This window comes from Paramormyrops kingsleyae, chromosome 19 (genome assembly GCF_048594095.1).
Source record: "Paramormyrops kingsleyae isolate MSU_618 chromosome 19, PKINGS_0.4, whole genome shotgun sequence".
In the NCBI taxonomy this organism is placed as follows: domain Eukaryota; kingdom Metazoa; phylum Chordata; class Actinopteri; order Osteoglossiformes; family Mormyridae; genus Paramormyrops; species Paramormyrops kingsleyae.
The window spans coordinates 11,793,949-11,812,799 of NC_132815.1; the positions used below are offsets into that span (position 1 = coordinate 11,793,949).

General features: G+C 49.7%; 1 protein-coding gene across 10 annotated transcripts in view; it reads right to left on the minus strand.

Moving 5' to 3' along the window:
- Window positions 1–18,851, minus strand: part of LOC111856664 (nesprin-1-like) — a 141,326-nt gene that overhangs the window by 29,700 nt on the left and 92,775 nt on the right. For 8 of the 10 annotated variants that reach the window (XM_072703134.1, XM_072703138.1, XM_072703137.1 and 5 more), the window contains 17 exons: window positions 18,109–18,249; window positions 16,436–16,561; window positions 15,947–16,108; window positions 13,774–13,968; window positions 12,777–12,962; window positions 11,334–11,525; window positions 4,671–4,802; window positions 4,374–4,462; window positions 3,918–4,059; window positions 3,145–3,276; window positions 2,900–3,055; window positions 2,541–2,750; window positions 2,110–2,211; window positions 1,901–2,020; window positions 1,020–1,220; window positions 667–840; window positions 442–573 (listed from right to left, as the gene is read on the minus strand). In XM_072703134.1, the coding sequence (XP_072559235.1) occupies window positions 442–573; window positions 667–840; window positions 1,020–1,220; window positions 1,901–2,020; window positions 2,110–2,211; window positions 2,541–2,750; window positions 2,900–3,055; window positions 3,145–3,276; window positions 3,918–4,059; window positions 4,374–4,462; window positions 4,671–4,802; window positions 11,334–11,525; window positions 12,777–12,962; window positions 13,774–13,968; window positions 15,947–16,108; window positions 16,436–16,561; window positions 18,109–18,249 (2,592 nt within the window). The remainder of the gene's footprint in view (window positions 1–441; window positions 574–666; window positions 841–1,019; window positions 1,221–1,900; window positions 2,021–2,109; window positions 2,212–2,540; window positions 2,751–2,899; window positions 3,056–3,144; window positions 3,277–3,917; window positions 4,060–4,373; window positions 4,463–4,670; window positions 4,803–11,333; window positions 11,526–12,776; window positions 12,963–13,773; window positions 13,969–15,946; window positions 16,109–16,435; window positions 16,562–18,108; window positions 18,250–18,851) is intronic. The other 2 variants (XM_072703135.1, XM_072703140.1) reach the window with 2 other exon arrangements.

Sequence of the window (18,851 nt, forward strand, 5' to 3'; positions counted from 1 at the left end):
GGGGGGGGCAACAGTTAGCAAGCTGGAGTTCAAGCTGGAGGATTGTTATCTATCCATTCTGCTCAGTTTGAGCTCTTGATGCTCTCATGTGACACCCCTCTCTGTCTCTCTTCACTGGCCCCCCATTGGCCCTCACATCAAGTTCAAGTCCTTACTGCCGTATTGCAGGGCTTTAATGAAGCAGCCCCCACCTCCATGGAGGTCCTCATGGAGACCTACAGCCCGTCTCGGGTCGGCGAGCTAACACTGCCTGCAGATCCCTCCACCACCAAAAAATACGAGGTGTTTCTCGCATGGTTCCTCAACGGTGGAAAGAGCCACATCCACATCCGGTCGCCCGTGTTCCTCTCAGACTTGCAGGCTGCACTTATACCTTGTTGAAAGCTTTGGATGTATCTATCGTATCTAAGGAATGGGGTGCAGAAAGGGAGGACCTGGTACCTGGTACAGTGCGATCCTTTCAGCCAACCTTTCCTCAGTCTCTTCTACCAGGCCTACAGTGGGGATGCTGGCCTCCACTGCCTCCAGTTGCGTAAGGAGGGCCTGGTACTGCTCCTCTAGCAGGGTCCACGACTGTGGGGGTGAGGGGGCAGCATGCATTAGCGCACCGAGGAAAAGAACAGGGATGGGGGTCAGAGTGTCAGAGCATCCAAGGGCGGACCTCACCTCCAGGACGTACTCGAGCTCCACGCCCCGCTTGTGCGCTTGCTTGAGCACCCCTTGGGCCTGCGCCAGCGTCTCCTCCAGGGCCTGGTTCTCCCGGGGCAGCACAAATCCGCCAATTCGCCGGAAAAGCGTCTCCGTCAGGATCATGTGGGACTCAAGCCCCTGGAAGAACTCCTGTGGAGGGAGAAGCCAGGATGCTAAAGTATGCAGTTCATACCAGACATTCAGTGCGTAATCTGCTCTGTAAACAAGGGGATCAAGATATATATATATATCATATTAATATATATGATATTGTTAAACGGTATGATTAACAAATTGCACGGCACGGCTCCCCATATTCCCGGGCCCACCTTGTGCTTGTCCAGTACATTCTGCACTTCGTCCACAGAGCTGGCGATCATCTTCTGGTCGGCGGCCATCTTGTCCTGGGCCGTGTCCAGGAGATCCACCAGGTCCTGCAGCGCCTGCTCGCACTGGACTTTCAGGGCCAGGTTCTGGTTCAGCCCACTGCGTCGCGAGCCCACCAGATGCACAAGCTCCTCGTGGGCATCCTGTGGCAGACAGCAGGGGATGGGGAGTTCTTACAGTCAAGATCACCTCTTCCATAAGCGTCATGAGAGGGCAGCACCAGCAGGGCAGTCCAGTGAGGAGCATGAGTCTTTATGACAAACTGGTGATTTTACACTGTGTGACAGCAATAACACTATAGGTACACGGGGGTACATTGAACCCCCATCTCCCCATTTGGCAAATTGACTGGTGTACACTAACACTATGTGACAGCACTGACTGGGGTACACTAACACTATGTGACAGCACTGACTGGGGTACACTAACACTATGTGACAGCACTGACTGGGGTACACTAACACTATGATAACACAGTCACTTCAGCAGTACTGACACTATGCAGTACACTAATCCTGTGTTACAATGTGTCTGTACAGTGTGGAGGCATGGGCGTAGCAGTGTGTTTGCACTGTGCGGAGACGAGTACGTGACAGTGTGTCTGTGCAGTGTGGAGGCGCGGATGTGACAGTGTGTCTGTGCAGTGTGGAGGCGTGGACGTGACAGTGTGTCTGTGCAGTGTGGAGGCGCGGATGTGACAGTGTGTCTGTGCAGTGTGGAGGCACGGATGTGACAGTGTATCTGTGCAGTTTGGAGGCGCGGATGTGACAGTGTGTCTGTGCAGTGTGGAGGCGCGGATGTGACAGTGTGTTTGTGAGCTCACCTGCAGCTTGAGCAGCTCCTGGGTGCAAACCTGGTCAGGCTGGAGAACCTCTCCCCTGGACTTCAGCTCCACCATCCTCTGCTCCAGTTCCCGCACGCTCTCCTCAGCCTCCGCGATGGTCTGTGGGGGAAGCGGGACATCAGACTCACGGAGAGGAGGAGTCACGGGGAAGCAGGGGGGCGATGCTGTATCTGCGAATGACTGCTTACCTCGGCCTGTTTGGGGGCCGGCCTGTCCATGACCTCCGCCAGCCTCTGGAGGGCGTGACGCTTCGTCTCCGCCAAAGCTGTGAAGAGCAGCCGCAGCTCTGTCTGGAGACGGGAGAGACGGCGTCGCATCAGTGTCACTAAGCACAGACTACAGACACGAGTATCAGTACCAATTAGCAAAGTCTACAGACAAAAGAGGTAGCATTAGCACCAATTAATAAAGCCCAGAGGCACAGGAGATAGTAATATTATCAATTACCCAAAAAAGTTAGCATTTGTACTTTTATGACAGATGGAAGGTCATAGTCACAGTGGCAGGCAAACAGACAGACTGACACTGCGGCAGACAGACATACAGACTGACACTGCGGCAGACAGACATACAGACTGACACTGCGGCAGACAGACAGACATGCATGAACTAATCCCACCTGGAAGGAGCTGAGCTCCTGCAGCCTCCTCCTGGTCTCCTCACAGCGCTGCTCCAGCACCGAGTCCAGGGTCTCCAGCCGGACATGCAGGTAGTCCAGTGCCTCCTCCATCGGAGCCTGCGCCTCCTTGCACAGCCCCGCCGAGTCCGCCACCAGCTTCCTGCTCCGCCCCACCTCCTCCTCCACCTCTCGGACATCCTTCCCGAGGGCCTGCCGGATTGGGAACACGTTCCTCAGTAGCCTGACCCCCAAATCACTGCAGAAAGTGCTCAAGGGTACGACAGCAAATTTCCCATTGGATCCGCCATTCCACCACCGCCTATGGGACTCCAGGTCCTTTGGGGGGGCGGGGAGCTCACCTCCTGGTTACACAGCTGAGCCTCGGCGCCCTCTGCCAGCAGCACGTGCCCGGAGAACAGGCTGCTCTCCACATCGTCCGTCCAGGAGGAGGCAGAGCAGACAGCTGAGTACAGCTGTTGCTCCAGTGACCTGCCCCTCTTCTCGGTGACCCCTGTCTGTATACAGGAGACATACATGAATCAGTGAACAATTTGGAGGTGGGCGAGGCTTCTGGAGGTGGGCGGGGACAAGTCCGCATTAGTACCAATGAGGAGGCCTCCTGGAGAGTGTCGTTGAAATCTTCAAACAGAGTCCTGATGGAGGACTTATCCAGAACAGAAGGCTCCTCTTTGTAGACGGAGCTGGGCGTGCTGACACTGCTGGCTCTGCTGTACACCTGGAGAGGCGACAACACGGTGGAAGATCTCCCAAAGCTTCATTATGATAACAAAACACATGACTGTATGAGCATGGGGGGGGGGGGTCATGGATCTCCAGGGGCGGGGCCAAGTCAGGTGACAAGCTGCTTTCGCTTGCACTCAGTTACCTGTGGAATCATCTCTCATCAAGCTCCTCTGCCACATACACAGCGATCCTGAGCCACCAGCCCAGACGTTATTGGCATTTACATTTAAATCCGCAGACACTTTGTGCCACTAGGACAATCAAGCCCTAGACTTGACTCCTGTTCACTGACGTACACGTGAGGAAAGCTTGGGGTCAGATATCAGGGCAGCTGGGCTGGAGGGTCCTGCTCAAGGCCCAACAGGTATAAGACTCATCCGCCAGCCATGGGACTTAAACCCATAACATTCCAGACACATGCATACATCACTAACCTGCTGAGAGATATAATCCCCCATTACATTCTTTCTTTCATGTAGTCCAAATAAGGTCCCTGTTTCTACTTTGTGACATCATTTTACACAAATCTCTCTGCTGTCCCAATGGGAAAATGTGACAGCTATGTCAAACGTGAGGTTAAGAGACAGCTTAGGACATGTGTCTCAGCCAGCTACTGGAGGCAGTGACCCGTACCGGCATGCGATGGTCCTGCTCCGCCGTGTTCTGCAGCAGCTGTAGTTTGGTGTTCAGGTCCCTGCTCAGGTCCTCCCACCTGTTCCTGGTTTGGTCGGCCAGCTCACCCTCTGCGTGCTCAGGAGGAATGCTGCCCAACACGCTGCAGATGGGGGGGCATAAACACCGCAGTTAAGACAAGATATCAAACAGTTAGATGAGAATACACAGCACAGTCACACTGAACACAGCACAGTTACACTGGAACATAGCACAGTTACACTGGAACACAGCACAGTCTGACGAAGTAGACCAGTATTACCACTGGGTCATGGCACAGTTAAGGTACATCACCCGTAGTCAGGATATAGTTGTGTTAGGGTGACACTGCGCAGAGTGAGCCCAGAGTAGAGCACAGGTGAGGGATGATTACAAACAGGCCTCGCTGTGCTGGTGGCATGAAGCAGGTGGGCATACCCCGAGCCATTGGGCGTCATGAGCTCCTTCCCCAGGTCGGCCACGGACTGTAACACCTTCTTCTGCTCAGCCAGCTGCTCCTCCAGTTCCTGGAAGGTGGAGAGCACTTGTGAGTCACACCACACGCTACTCTAACGCTATGCTAATTCTATACTTATGCTATGCTAATGCTACCCTAATGCCCCCTGAGTGTCTCACAAGCAGGGATTCACTCGGCTCGCAGCAAGTGTGCAAAGCAGACCTCCAGATCTACATATCAGCCAGGTTGGCTTCCTGCCACCCAGAGCACCAACACACCTTTTGCCTTTGTAGGCTGTCCTGGTGCTGCTGGCAGCGTGTGGACCGGGCCTGGGCTAACCAGTCCTGTACACTAGGGCTCTGGGAGAGCCCCGAGTCTGGCTCGCTGATCTCCTGTTCCTGGAGGGACCCCTGTTGGGAAGACGGGTCACGGGTCAGATATCAGAAACCATAAAATACATGCAGTGTACCTCCTAACCATCAGATGGCACTGCTGCAAAATGTATAAGCTGCACAAAGGAGACAGCTAGATATCTGATAACAGCAGAATCCAATGTTTCTCTGCCAGGGTATACAGGAAGCATTTCTATAATTTTATTGGTGGGTAGCCAAGCCTCTCAATGCTGGCAGAGTCACTGAGTTCATGAAGCAAAACTATTTAATAAGCCAAAGCCTGCCTCAACAATACTTCAGTATTGACAGAATCACAGACGATCCATCACAGGGTTCATATACACACACACAATGGGCAATTTACAGATGGCAATTAATGTGACTGCATGCCTTTTGGATAGTATCCAGAGGAAACAACACAGAGGAACAAGCAAGGTCCACACACAGAAGTGGCATTCGAACCTGCAACCCTGGAGGTGTAAGGAAACAATGCTACACACTGTTAGGGTGGCTACCTAATTCATCTCAGGAGGGACACTATGAACTACTTCAGGTTTTACCATCCTGAGGTAGTCTGAGACACCGATCCTCAACAGGAGACTCTAATACACATTGTAATGGGGTACGTTTTCTTTTGGACTTCAGTATCAAGTCGAGTCAGGTGTGGAACATGTCCGGGCCCCCTGGGAGCAGCTGAACGCAGCTGGAACACAGCACAGTCTGACGAAGTAGACCAGTATTACCACTGGGTCATGGCACAGTTAAGGTACATCACCCGTAGTCAGGATATAGGATTGCCTCTTCCTGAGAGGCTGCTGGGATTGCTGTAGAGGCTGCTGGGGCTGCTGGGATTGCTGTACTGTTCAAGCCGGACGGGTTGTGTTGTGTGCCTGTTGAAGCGGTTGATTTGATTTGAATTATCTGTAAAGTATATTTGAGCGTTTGTGTGCCAGCACGGTTACGTGGGTGGTTGTTGTTGTTTTTATTTTTTACTCTTATTTTTACGTGTGTACTTGTCTGTCCTTGTGAGTGTTACCGACAGCCGCGGGCGCGAGTGGCGTTTCTGTTTGCGTCCTTCGCATCAAACACCCGCGGGTAATATTATCGAACATCGGTAACATTAACTCTAAAAGGTCAGTTGCTCCGGAGCTTTGCTCGGTCGCCGGTCGGGGCCGGGAGGACATTTTCCACTTTTTTTCCCGCTCCGGCAGTAGCCTGCTTTGAGAGGGTTTTTGTGGTTTTTTGGCCTCCCTAGAGCAACTTCGCTTTAGTTTAAGCTAAACGTGGTTCAGCAGGAAGTTAATCTCGGGTAAGTAATTGTAAATTTGGTTATTTTAAAAGTTAAATTTAAAGGTTGTTATCGCTGACGCTGCCGGATAATTTATAATAAAGTACCGATTTAACGCAAGTGTTAATTTAGTGTTTTAGTGTACTCGGCACTCTGTTTTAACTATACGTTAATTAGATCAACTAAAAGTTTATATATTCTCTATTAATATACTGGGCTGGGAGTAAAGGACGGGAACATAGTGAGTTAGGTAATTATGGGGCCAGCTCAGTGTTGTGTTTGCAAGATGTTTGCCCTTCTGGATGCTTGCGTCCAGTCGGACTTCGTCTGCGAGCGATGTGGGTTAGTTGACTCACTCATGGTCCAGGTTCGTGACCTAGAGGAGCGGCTGGCTCTCATCCAGCATAGCAATGAGTTAAAGGAGAGAGTTAATACGCCTTCTAGGGAGACTATGTGTACGTCACAAGCGGGGAGGGGGGAGAATGATGAACAGGTAGGTCGAGAGAGCTGGGTGAACGTAGGTCGTAGAGGTAGAAAAGGACGTACACAGTTCACAGAGGCGGCATCACCTGAAGTAACGGTTTCTAACCGCTTTCAGGTGCTTCCAGCTTTAGAGCCGGAAGAGACTGGGGAGGCAGGTGGGCCCTTGGGCACCAAGGAGCCACCTAACCCTAGTAGGAGGGAGGTTGTGGTAGTTGGGGATTCAATTATAAGAGGTGTAGATAGTTATGTGTGCACCCGTGATAGAGGGTCCCGTACGGTGTCTTGCCTGCCTGGTGCCCAGGTAGGGGACCTTCCAGATCGAGTGGACAGGCTTTTGGCCCCAGCCGGGGTGGATCCAGTGGTCGTGGTGCATGTTGGCACCAATGACATAGGAAAGGGCAGAAGGGCTGTTCTGCAAGATAAATTTATAGAAGTCGCGGATAAGCTCAGAAGCAGAACATCCACGGTGGTATTCTCTGGAATACTTCCCGTGCCACGTGCAAGTCAGGCAAAATTAGCTGAGATAAGGGGATTAAATGCGTGGCTAAAATGGTGGTGTAGGAAAGAGGGGTTCAGGTTTATGGGGCACTGGAAGACCTTCTGGAACAGGTGGGACCTGTTCAAGCCGGACGGGTTGCATCTGAACCATAGGGGAACCAGTGTATTGGGGAGGCGTATGTGCAGAATAGTTGAGGAATGTTTAAACTAGGGACTGGGGGGGCAGGGAGGTCAGTTAAGAATTTATGTGGGGAGAGACGGAAAGCCCAAATAAAAATTAAAAGTAGACACTGTAAAAGGCCTACCATTAGTGGTCTGTATTTGAATGCTAGGAGTATTAGAAACAAAATTAACGACTTAGAGGCTTTAATTTCTTCAGACAATTACGACATTATAGGAATAACTGAAACATGGATGAGTGACAATGATGGTGATGAATATAATATGGATGGTTATACGTTGTTCCGTAGAGACCGGATAGGCAAGAAGGGAGGTGGTGTTGCAGTATACGTAAAAGAAAACTTGCAGGCAAGGGATCTCACTGATAAAAATAAAAATTCAGAAGCTGTATGGATCAAACTTGATGCTAAAGATTCAAATGGCCTAATTGTCGGGGTTTGTTATAGGGCACCTAATGTGGCTGTAGAGGAAAGCAGAATATTATATGATGATATCAGGATTATGAGTAATAAAAATGATGTGGTGGTTATGGGTGATTTTAATTTACCTGGGATACAGTGGGACACAGTCTCTGGCTCTTCTGTAAATGAACTTGAGATGGTGGAATTAGTACAGGATTGTTTTTTTACTCAGTTTGTTAATACTCCTACCAGGGGAGAAGCCCTTCTTGATCTCGTTTTTTGTAATAACCAGGATAGGATTGGAAAATTAGAGGTTTTAGACCCATTGTACGGTAGTGATCATAACATGGTTAAATTCGAGGTTAATTTTAGTGTCCAAAGAGCAAAGTCTAAATTAAAAGTATACAATGTTAGGAAGGCTAACTTTAATGGTATGAGACGGAAATTAGAAACTGTAAACTGGACAGAGTTAAATAGCAAAACAGTAGAAGAGGCATGGGAATTTTTCAAAAGCACATTGTTGCAAGTGCAAGAGGACTTCATACCTGTTTCCAGCAAAACTAAATCTAGGAAACGACAACCAAGGTGGTTTACTAAGGAAATTAAGAATAAAGTCAGGAGGAAAAGGGCTCTGTTCCACAACTGGAAAATAACTAATGATTTCAAAATCAAGCAGGAGTATCTAAGTCTACAGGCAGAGTTAAAAAATGACATTAGGCTATCAAAGAGGGATGTAGAAAGAAAAATTGCATTGGAGGCTAAGCATGACAGTAAAGGTTTCTTCCAATATTTTAACTCCAAGAGAGCACTAAAAGCTGAAATCACTAATTTACAGGATAGTAAGGGCCTTATAATTGATAACGAAATTGATATGGTAAATGAGTTTAATGATTATTTTTCAAGGGTGTTCACAATAGAGAACACAAGTAACTTACCACCAATTAATACGAATACAGCATCGTCTATGACCAATATATGTATAACTGAGGTTGATGTGATACTAAGCCTAGCTAAACTCAAAATAAATAAATCACAGGGGCCTGATGGCATCTTACCTTTAGTCTTGAAAGAGATGAGGGATATTATTAGCCAACCTTTGACTTTAATATTCCAGAAATCGTTATCTGCGGGTGTGGTACCATCAGATTGGAAGCATGCTAATATAACACCCATATTCAAAAAAGGGGATAGAAGTAATCCGGCAAACTATAGGCCAATCAGTTTAACTAGCATTACTGGAAAAATAATGGAAGCTATAATTCAAGTGAAAATGGTAGATTACCTAGATGCAAATAACATTATAAAGGATAGCCAACATGGATTTAGGAGAGGTAGATCCTGCTTAACGAATCTGCTTGAGTTCTTTGAGGAAGCTACAAGTGAAATTGATCACAAAAAGGCCTATGATGTGATTTACTTAGATTTCCAGAAAGCCTTTGATGTTGTCCCCCACAAACGGCTCTTGTTAAAGCTTAAAGCTGCAGGAATTTTAGGAACTGTGGCAGCTTGGATCAAAAACTGGCTAACTGATAGGAAGCAGCGAGTAGTTATTAGAGGCACTATGTCACAGTGGGCCTCCGTTTATAGTGGGGTACCGCAGGGTTCAATTTTAGGACCACTATTGTTCCTAATTTACATTAATGATATTGACACGAATACATACAGTAAACTGGTTAAATTTGCAGACGACACTAAGGTGGGCGGGGTAGCAGATACTAATCTAGCAGCAGAGAGGCTCCAACGGGATCTGGATTTAATTAGCGAATGGGCTGATACTTGGCAGATGAAATTTAACACAGATAAATGTAAGGTAATCCATGCAGGGAGCAGAAATATACAGTACAGATATTTTATGGGTTCCACTGAAATAAAGGTAGCTGATTACGAGAAAGATCTCGGTATGTATGTTGATGCTTCCATGTCCCACTCTCGCCAATGTGGGGAAGCAATAAAAAAGGCGAACAGAATGTTGGGTTATATCTCTAGATGTGTGGAGTTTAAGTCAAGGGAGGTGATGTTACACTTATATAATTCCTTGGTAAGACCCCACCTAGAATACTGTGTGCAGGTTTGGTCACCATACCTCAAGAAGGACATTGCTGCCTTAGAAAAGGTGCAACGAAGAGCTACGAGAATGATTCCTGGTCTTAGAGGAATGTCTTACGAGGAGAGGTTAGCGGAACTGAATCTGTTCAGCCTTGAGCAAAGGAGGCTAAGGGGGGATATGATTCAGGTCTATAAGATTCTAACGGGTCTGGATGCCGTTCAGCCAAATGACTATTTCAATATTAGTCTAAATACTAGAACTCGTGGCCATAAGTGGAAATTAGCGGGAGAACATTTTAAAACAAATTTGAGGAAGCACTTCTTTACACAGCGTGTAGTCAGAGTATGGAATAGTCTTCCTGCTATTGTAGTGGAAGCTAAAACCATGGGTTCCTTTAAATCAGAGCTAGATAAGATTTTAACAACTCTGAGCTATTAGCTAAGTTCTCCCCAAACGAGCTTGATGGGCCGAATGGCCTCCTCTCGTTTGTAAATTTCTTATGTTCTTATGTTCTTATGACTTAACACATTAACTGGCTGTACACGAGTAGGTCTGTGGCACAGACGGCTGAGACAGTGGGCTGCCGCTGGGACGGTTAGGGAGAACGTTCTGGCACTGAGCAGCGCAGCGAGCAGAGGTGGTATGATAAGCTGAAACAAAGGAGATAGTGACCCTTTGTGATTGGGGGCGGTGGCAGAAGTTCCCCTCAGTGCTGATCCAGGGGTGGGGGAAGCACTCAGCACACACACACTCCCAGAACTCCCAGAATGTCATCCCAGTACACATACTGTGCTTTGCCAGGGTCACCGCTTCCCTAAGGCCTCAGAGTCACTGGCTGCCTGTTAATCACTGCCAGGTAACCAACAGGAAGTGGATTAATCTATTCAGTCATGACAGAACACTGACAGACGGAGAGCCTTGCTCTCATTGGCTGACAGTAGACCTGCCCATGTAAGACTCCCCCAATTATATCCTCTGCTGCTGGTATGGATTTCCATAATTATGTTGTTAATAAAAACAAAAACTATTTTGGTTTGATAAAAGCTGCTAAAACCATGTGAATCAGTTATTCAGCCACCTTGGTCTGGGTACAATAATTGGATCACAAGAGATTAGCAGTTATTTGTGACATATAAATGAGCATCACGGCGTTATCACAGCACAGACGTCAGAGCTTGGTCTGCTAAACATGGTGAGGATTTGGAAAATGACTTTGACTTGCTGCTACATCGCCACAGGCAAGGAACACACACAGACACATGTGAGCATGCGTCTGATACAGCGAGGAAGAGAGGGGCATCTATCAATTAATGTGCTGTTTGCCTCACTGATACATTGCTTTAGACAAAAGCGTCTGCTAAATGAAATGAAATGTATCACCGTATGATATTCAGGTCACAGAATACAAGACACGCTTCCCCAAAAACTAAAAGTGCAAACGATTATTCTTTTTTTCTTACATCGGGAATGTCTGATCTGTAAGGCCCTTAATGACTGAGTCAGCCAGAGTATAAAGAGAATCAAATCAGGAAGATTTGAACGGAACAGGAACAGGAAATGGACTGAGGGGAGCTCAGGCAGCAGGAAGTGAAGAAAAACCTGGAAAGGTGAGATGAGGAAGAGGGTGATGAGGAGCAGGGAGCCGGACCCACCTGGATGCTGACCTGCTTGTCCTGCAGCATCCTCTGCAGCTCCATCAGGCTCCCCTTAAGCGTGTGCAGTTTGTGGGCCAGCTGCTCGGCGTCCCTGCGCGTGTTTGCACGCCCCTCCAGCACCAGGCTCTCGCTGTGCACCGACAGCTCCGCCAGCGACGCCACTTTCCGCTCCATCTCCAGCAGCATGTTCTGCAGCAGCAGGAAGAGGGAGGTCAGCTGAAACGTGGCGCCGTCCCCAGAGCTGCGGCCCGCCGCCGGGGGGGCGCTCACAGGCCGGGGGGCCCGGGGCCCGCCTCGCCGGCTGCCGCACAGGCTCCCCGTCCTCGGTTCCACGAGCGCCTGCTGCTTTTGGATCCTCCCACGCCCTCACGTAGTGGAGGGGCTGTACACTACGCTCCCGGCCTAAGCCAACGCTGGAGTGCTTTTCCAGGCTCGCTCTGCCGCTGGCCACAAAGCACCGGCCCCCGTGGCTCCGCCCCTTCCATTCACACGCCAAAGACAAGAACGAAGGGCCCATTCAGCAGCCCTGAATGGACAGTGTCCATGACACACCCCCCCCCCGTATTCTCTGATATGCATATAGGCCCATCCCGCCTCCTGAAAACAGCCCGCCAATCTGGTCCCACGGCTCAGCCAGGCCGCAGACAGACGTCCTTGGCCAAGGCCAGATGGAGATCAACCTCATGGAGACACGGGGCTAATCTGCTTAGTAAGCTAAGCCCTGAACCCCAGGACCTGAGCTCTGAGGCCGGGGACGCGGCCACTCTGGGCCAGTTCATCCCGTAGCAGGCTGGCATGTGACCCCAGACAGAGGCTAACAGGGGCCATGAAGCAGGGCTAACATTCCCCCTGGCGATGCTCCGTTGGCATAGCAACAAAGTCAGGAAAATGCTAAGGAACTCCTCCCAGGAGAAGGAGGACGGCGTAAATCTCCCCTCACAAAGACAGTGGCCCGGGTCCCTTTCAGGGTGACACTTTGGGTGTGTGCTGTGACCCCCCCCCCCCTTACTGTCTCCTCTCCGGGAGACAGATACTTCTCAGGTTTTTCAGAATACCTACAAAAGCTACTGTATGCTTTTTTGTGCTGGGGTCCATCTGAATATCTCATTCTCATTTCTCTGTTCAGAACAAATTTATTATTGTTATTGTTGTTACAATTCTTAACTTACGCGTTCATCGAGAGTGACTAAGTTACCAAGGAGAGGGATATTTACTTGAGCAGTTTAGTTACCTTGCTAAACAACCAAGTTACCAATTACCGACACGCAGCCGGTATATGTACCGATTCCGAAATTCAAAAATATTAGTTCGGGAAAAAAAAGCATGCACAGAATGAGTACTCCTGATTGGCTGATTGACTGTGAGGGGGCGGGGCTGTCACACCTGCTAGACAGCGTATGAGACGCAGACTTGAGGTGTGCAGTCAGGGGGGCTGCTCACCTGACAGTCGATGAGCTGCTCCTCCATGTCCATGTCCTGGGGGTGTGGCTGCAGGGCGGCGCTCAGGGCGGAGCTGAGTGCCGCACGCGTGCACAGCAGCCAGTGGTCCAGCTCATCGGCCTCGTTGCGGTATCTCTGCAGGGCCTGCTCCTGCCGCTGCTCTTCTAGCTGCTCGCTCAGAAGCTCCTGTAGGGGGCGCCAAAGCGGCACCCATCAGACCATGCATTTTTTCTTCTTCATTAGCAACCTCTGACGTTCCGGTTCCTTAAGCAGTTCCCAGCTCGCCTTTCTGACCGAACTTGACACTTATTTCCGGTATCCAGGCTACGTCTCCTCCTCCTGCCTCCAGATCCTTCGAGGACGGCGCACACCCCCCAAATAAAACCCCCACGAACGGTCAACGTCATGCCAAAAAGCTAGACAGCTCAGAATAGTGGACGGAGCTCTTCATAATCCAGTTATCTGGACACATGTGGTTCTTGTGAAGAAAGCAAAGCGGCCGCAGATTTTTAATTCAAAGTCTGGAACCATATCTTGCTTTTGTTCGTGATTTTAGCCCCGTCTCCTGACTTGCAGAGCAAGGAGCTACATATCAGCATTAGCACCCACACGCAGGAGAGTAGGGAGGGGGGGGGGGCAGACTGAGTGGAGAGACGGACTGTGAGAGGAATAAATGGGAGTGATGGGGTGGGGAGGGGGCAAGACTAGCTGACTAATCAGCCTCTACAGTCAACCCCAGATAGGAAGACTCAGTTCCTCACCACGGCGGGGGGGAGGGGCTTTGAGGCCCGGGGGGGCAGTGGATGTGAACTACAGAGAAACCCTTCTTGCTGCTTAGACAAGCCACGTCAAGCCGAGTCCTAAAATTACAGTCGTTATTCTGGTGGGGTTCTAGCCTGACAGCAATGTCACTGCTGATATTTACCGAATCAGTCCCGATAATGAGAGGATTGTGAAGTGGAAAGGAAGGGGCTGGGGGATGGAGAGGGGGCCCTACCTCCAGGAGCTGCCTCTTTCCAGATGCCTTCATGCGGATGGTGGCCATCCTCTCGGCCAGCACCGTCAGGGTGGACTGCACTGCCAGTTGGTCGGCTGAGTCTGCATCGGGGCCGTCCACCGCCAGCTCCTCGCCGAAGCGCAACTGCAGATCGCTGATCTCGTCCTGGAGCATCAGGATGTCATCCATCAGGGCCTGGGAGGGGGGGGGTGCAGGAACGGGGGTCACGAGGATCACTACCAGAGGAGTAACATTCCCCTAAAGCCGTGTCACCGTAAACAGAGGCCGCTTCTCAATGACGGGCAGAGTGTGACATCCTGACGTATTGTCACCGTCAAATTCAGGTATAATATCTCATTGATACGACATCATATTCTCCAAGCTAGTGATATGATAAAAAACTGAACAAAAGTAACATTCACTGAAGGAGAATTCCACTAACAAACAAGACACGTGAGAAAATGGCACCTTTGACATGAAGACCATATTGCATACGTACATTCGATCTTAATGGCCTAGATTGATCTTTCACCGTGAATCTAGAACATTTCCTAAACCCCAGCAGATCAAACCCCCAAATTCTCTTTCGCCCACTCTCTCCGCTCCACTGGGCCGGAAAGGGGGGCAGACCTGGAAATTCACTCCACTCTTCTCTCTGCGTATCAACTCTAACCCTGCTAAACTGTATATTACTGTGATTTACCTCACTCCCCCCACCCTCAGGCCTAACAGGCAATGTCCTTCAAGAACCAGACTTGCTGCTGATGGCCATCCCTAGCGGTGGCCTTCACTTGTCGCCCTCGATGACCTGAACGCCCTCCTTGATTAACCACTGGCATCATTTTTCCTGTGCTGACTCATCAGACTGGAAACCAACTGGACCACATCCTGATGCAGAACCGTGACCGAGTAGCTGCTGACTTCTCATCACCCTCTTCATTCCTCCTGGTCTCCCACTGCACATCCCGCTCTCTCTCCTCCTTGAGTCTCCTGCTCTAACCGTTCTTCCTTCTCCCATAGTTTCTCCTTGTTTCTTGATTGGTCTCTTCTACCCTTCCCTCCGTTGACCAATGTCTGTTCCCTTGATGTCAGTGAAGTCCCCAAAACAATTGGTACCCCTTCACCTCTGGCTCTCCAGGCATCCATGGAAGAAGCTCAGGATGACTGAGAGGAAGTGGTGGAAACTTGAGACTTGTGAATCTGAGGGTCAATCACTTATCTTCTACTAACATCACTGATGCTATAAGCACCTTCTAACCAGACACATGTAAATTATTTGCCCCCCCAGCACCCAGCAACCTGACTGCCGATGACTTTGCCACATTCTTCCAGAAGCACAAGTTACTCCCAGCCAGTCTTCTGCACTCATCACCCACCCCCCCAATTTGCACAGACTCCAGCTTGGATCACCAACAAGGTCTTCTGGGCCCCGAGGGGTAAGAATAGATGTCCAGCTATCCTTTGCTGGCCACATTCCAGATCAGATGTTAGTTAACAAAATATCCAGTTCAACTATTTCAGGCACTTGACTAGATGACTAGACTACTATAATGCTTGACTGACAGGCAGGACAGCATGTGCTCTTAATCCACTGGAGATGATTCACAATGAAGCAACACATTTGATACTCAACTAGCAGAAATGCTCTCACGTTACATTTCTCCTCATCTCGCTCTATTTTTATCTCTCTTTATTTTTCTCATCTTTATTGTCACCCTATAGTCCTTGGTGCTGCTTTCCAGCGCTGTTTATGGAAGAGCACCTACCTTTGCTCATCAAGCTTAAAGTTCCAGCTTGTCCCTTTTAGTCAGTAAGTCAACACTGCTTAGTGCCTCTATCCCCTCCATTACGCAAAAATAATTCTGATTACTAAGTCAAATGAGTTCCACTCACGTGGTCAGCAGAAACCCTCTTAGCCTTTAAGAAATGCCTCAAGATACAACTCATCTGACCCCTGACCTCTTCTGCATTTTCATTGGCTTTCTCTTAGTTATGATCTCTTGGCAACACTAGTTTTCCTGCATTCTATACCTTTCTAGTAGGAACTTGCATGAAATTCAGCCCAATAGACACTTATACATATGCAGAGTGTGAAGGTAACACCATAAGCGGCTTCTCTGCGGACACCGGCAGATTCTTGAAGTGGGCTGGTCGATCCTGCAGTTACCCTCACCTGATGAGCCGCCATCTGGCTCTCGGGGGTCCGGTCTGACCCCGGTCCCTCATTTAACCGGACCTCCACGGACTCCATCTTGGTTGAGATGGACTGTAGGGCATCCTGGTAGCCCTGCTGCCTCTCCAGAGCTTCATACAGGGTCTTCTGCTTCTCACTGATCTGCAGAGGTAGGGGAGCTTGCACTTAGGGGGCCATAACTTTACCGTGGTTCCACTATAATACTCTGGTAGGTGGATGCCAATACATTTACAGTGCTTGGAGTTTTGTGTCTGATTCACTACTGTAAAATAGCTAAAGTCATATCTTTTTCTGACATCATCTAGATTCTGAGATTACAGCATAGATGGAGCAGTCCTACACCACAGATCAAATGAGTGCAACTTGTTTTTCAGTGAGATACCCACAATCATCCTGAATCCAACTATGGTCCTTCAGATCTCTGGCTGAACAATCATGCACGTCCCAAGAAAACACTGCTACACTCACCACATTCTTCAGTGTCTCCCAGGATTGCTGCAGGTCATCCAGATTGGCAGTTGAGATGCAATCCAGCGTTGATTCAAAGAGGTCTGGGGGAGGATCCCGGTCAGGGGAGGAGTGGCCTGGAGCTGCCTGTGGGTGGGTAGGAGAGAGTGGGGAAACCATTCTGAGATAAGATCCAGAGCTTACGGCTGCAGCAGCACTGAACTAGGGCAAAAGATTCCCAAACACAGCCCAACTGTCTGCATACCAGTAGGTCTTCTTTTATCTCAGCTACTCAATATCTGTTGATACTTTGTATCCTGTCAGATATACCCAAGTCTTATCAAGCAAGTGGTTTACGGTGAAGTACAGGCTGATAATGTGATCGACGTCTGACTGACACGAGGGATGCATCCTAAACTCTGACCGGTGCAAACAGATGAGGCCATGAGACTCTGAATGAGGTGGCACAGGCAAATGAAGGAGACACCTGGAGAAGATGGAGCTTGTGAGCGAGAAGACACAAGGAGACACGCACTTGACACACATTACGAAGAGGAGCGTCTACAAAGCGCATATAGGAGGCAGTCCATTGTCCCTGCTAAAGAGCAATCTAGGAGCACGGCTAAGCATGGGGGCAGGGCAGAGGTGAAAGGTGAAAGGTGATTTCAGGGGGCAGCGACAGCTGTGGCTGAAGCTCTCCGGGACCCCTGGGATGTTCTCAGTGGGGCATTTCTCGGTAAAGATAATACATGAGGAAGTGTAGATTCCGTATTTGACCTGCTCTTTCTGGGAAGCTACAGCTTGGATTTTATGGAGAATGTAGGAATCAGGCAGGGAAAGGCAAAATAAGCCAGATCAACAGGGGAAAAAAGATATCATGCACGGCCACAAGGGTGGGCTGTACGACTTCACCTGGATTGACTAATCGCACTGCAGTGCTACAATGATGGTTGTAGAAAGTGAGTACAGAATAACTAAGCCCTGTGTGTCCCCACCCCAATCAGGGCCGACCCACTGCCTGCTGATTTTTATCTGTTTTAATTAGGATCTTAATTAATCATGGTGTCCTCCAGCTGTTTAGGCTGCATTTTTGTCAAATATAAAATCTTAATAGGGAATTTTCTAGAGGGTGTAATAAAAGTAGTAGTTCCTTTTGCAGTTTTGTTTATTTGCACCCCTTAAATGAATTCTAGGAAATGAAACTTTATAGCAGTAAAACAGTTACTGCTTCAGGCTAAAAAATAAACTGACATATATTGAATAAATGACTGTTTTGTTTGATTACCCATATTTACATACACAGATTGCAATTTCTCCTGAACAGGCAATTGGGAAATGCCTAAATGTGAGCCTCTGCCAGCCCATCGCAGAGCGCTGGACCACACACACGCGCCCATTACAGGCAAACTACACACCAGTTAGCCTAACAGCATGACTTTGGAGTATGGGAGGAACCAGCAGTTCCCGATGAAAACCCACATGACACTGGGAAAGCATGCAGATGCCACACACACGGCGTGTGTCATCTAAATGAGAATAATCAAGACATGACATAAATTAGCACATGCTGGCCATCCAGAAGATCAGGGTTGGGAGTCGCAGAGATAACTTATACGGCCGATTCCCGTGCCCACTGGACTAGACCGTGGCTGGAGCCTGGCAGTCGAGTAGGCCGAGGGCCCAGAGGGCGGTACCTGGTTGGGGGAAGTGTCAGCGCTACCCACTGGCGAGGGAGAGCGGCAGGCAGGCGGGGAGGAGATCTCGCTGTTGGTGCCTTCCTCCCCGGACTCCTCGGTGACGGGGGAAAGCAGCGTGTGACAGCGGCCTGCGGTCATCTGACCACGGGGATGGGGCGCATTAGCGGGGAGGGCGGACGGGCGACCCAGCAAGGCACAGAGAGAGAAGCGTTAGTGGCAGGGGGCGGGGGGGTGTGGGGATGGGAGGGTGGGGAAGAGAGGTGGGATCGGGGTGGGAATCAAGCAGGGACACCACAGTTAAGCGTTACCATATAACAGAAGCAACAAAAATATCATTTAAAAAAAAGACAGGTGAAAAATCAGAGAAGGGTTTGCGAGAGCAGAACACCAGGAACGCGACAGCGGTGTGGCTGGCGGTCACTGTGGCGGTAGCAGAACACCAGGAACGCGACAGCGGTGTGGCTGGCGGTCACTGTGGCGGTAGCAGAACACCAGGAACGCGACAGCGGTGCGGCTGGCGGTCACTGTGGCGGTAGCAGAACACCAGGAACGCGACAGCGGTGCGGCTGGCGGTCACTGTGGCGGTAGCAGAACACCAGGAACGCGACAGCGGTGCGGCTGGCGGTCACTGTGGCGGTAGCAGAACACCAGGAACGCGACAGCGGTGCGGCTGGCGGTCACTGTGGCGGTAGCAGAACACCAGGAACGCGACAGCGGTGTGGCTGGCGGTCACTGTGGCG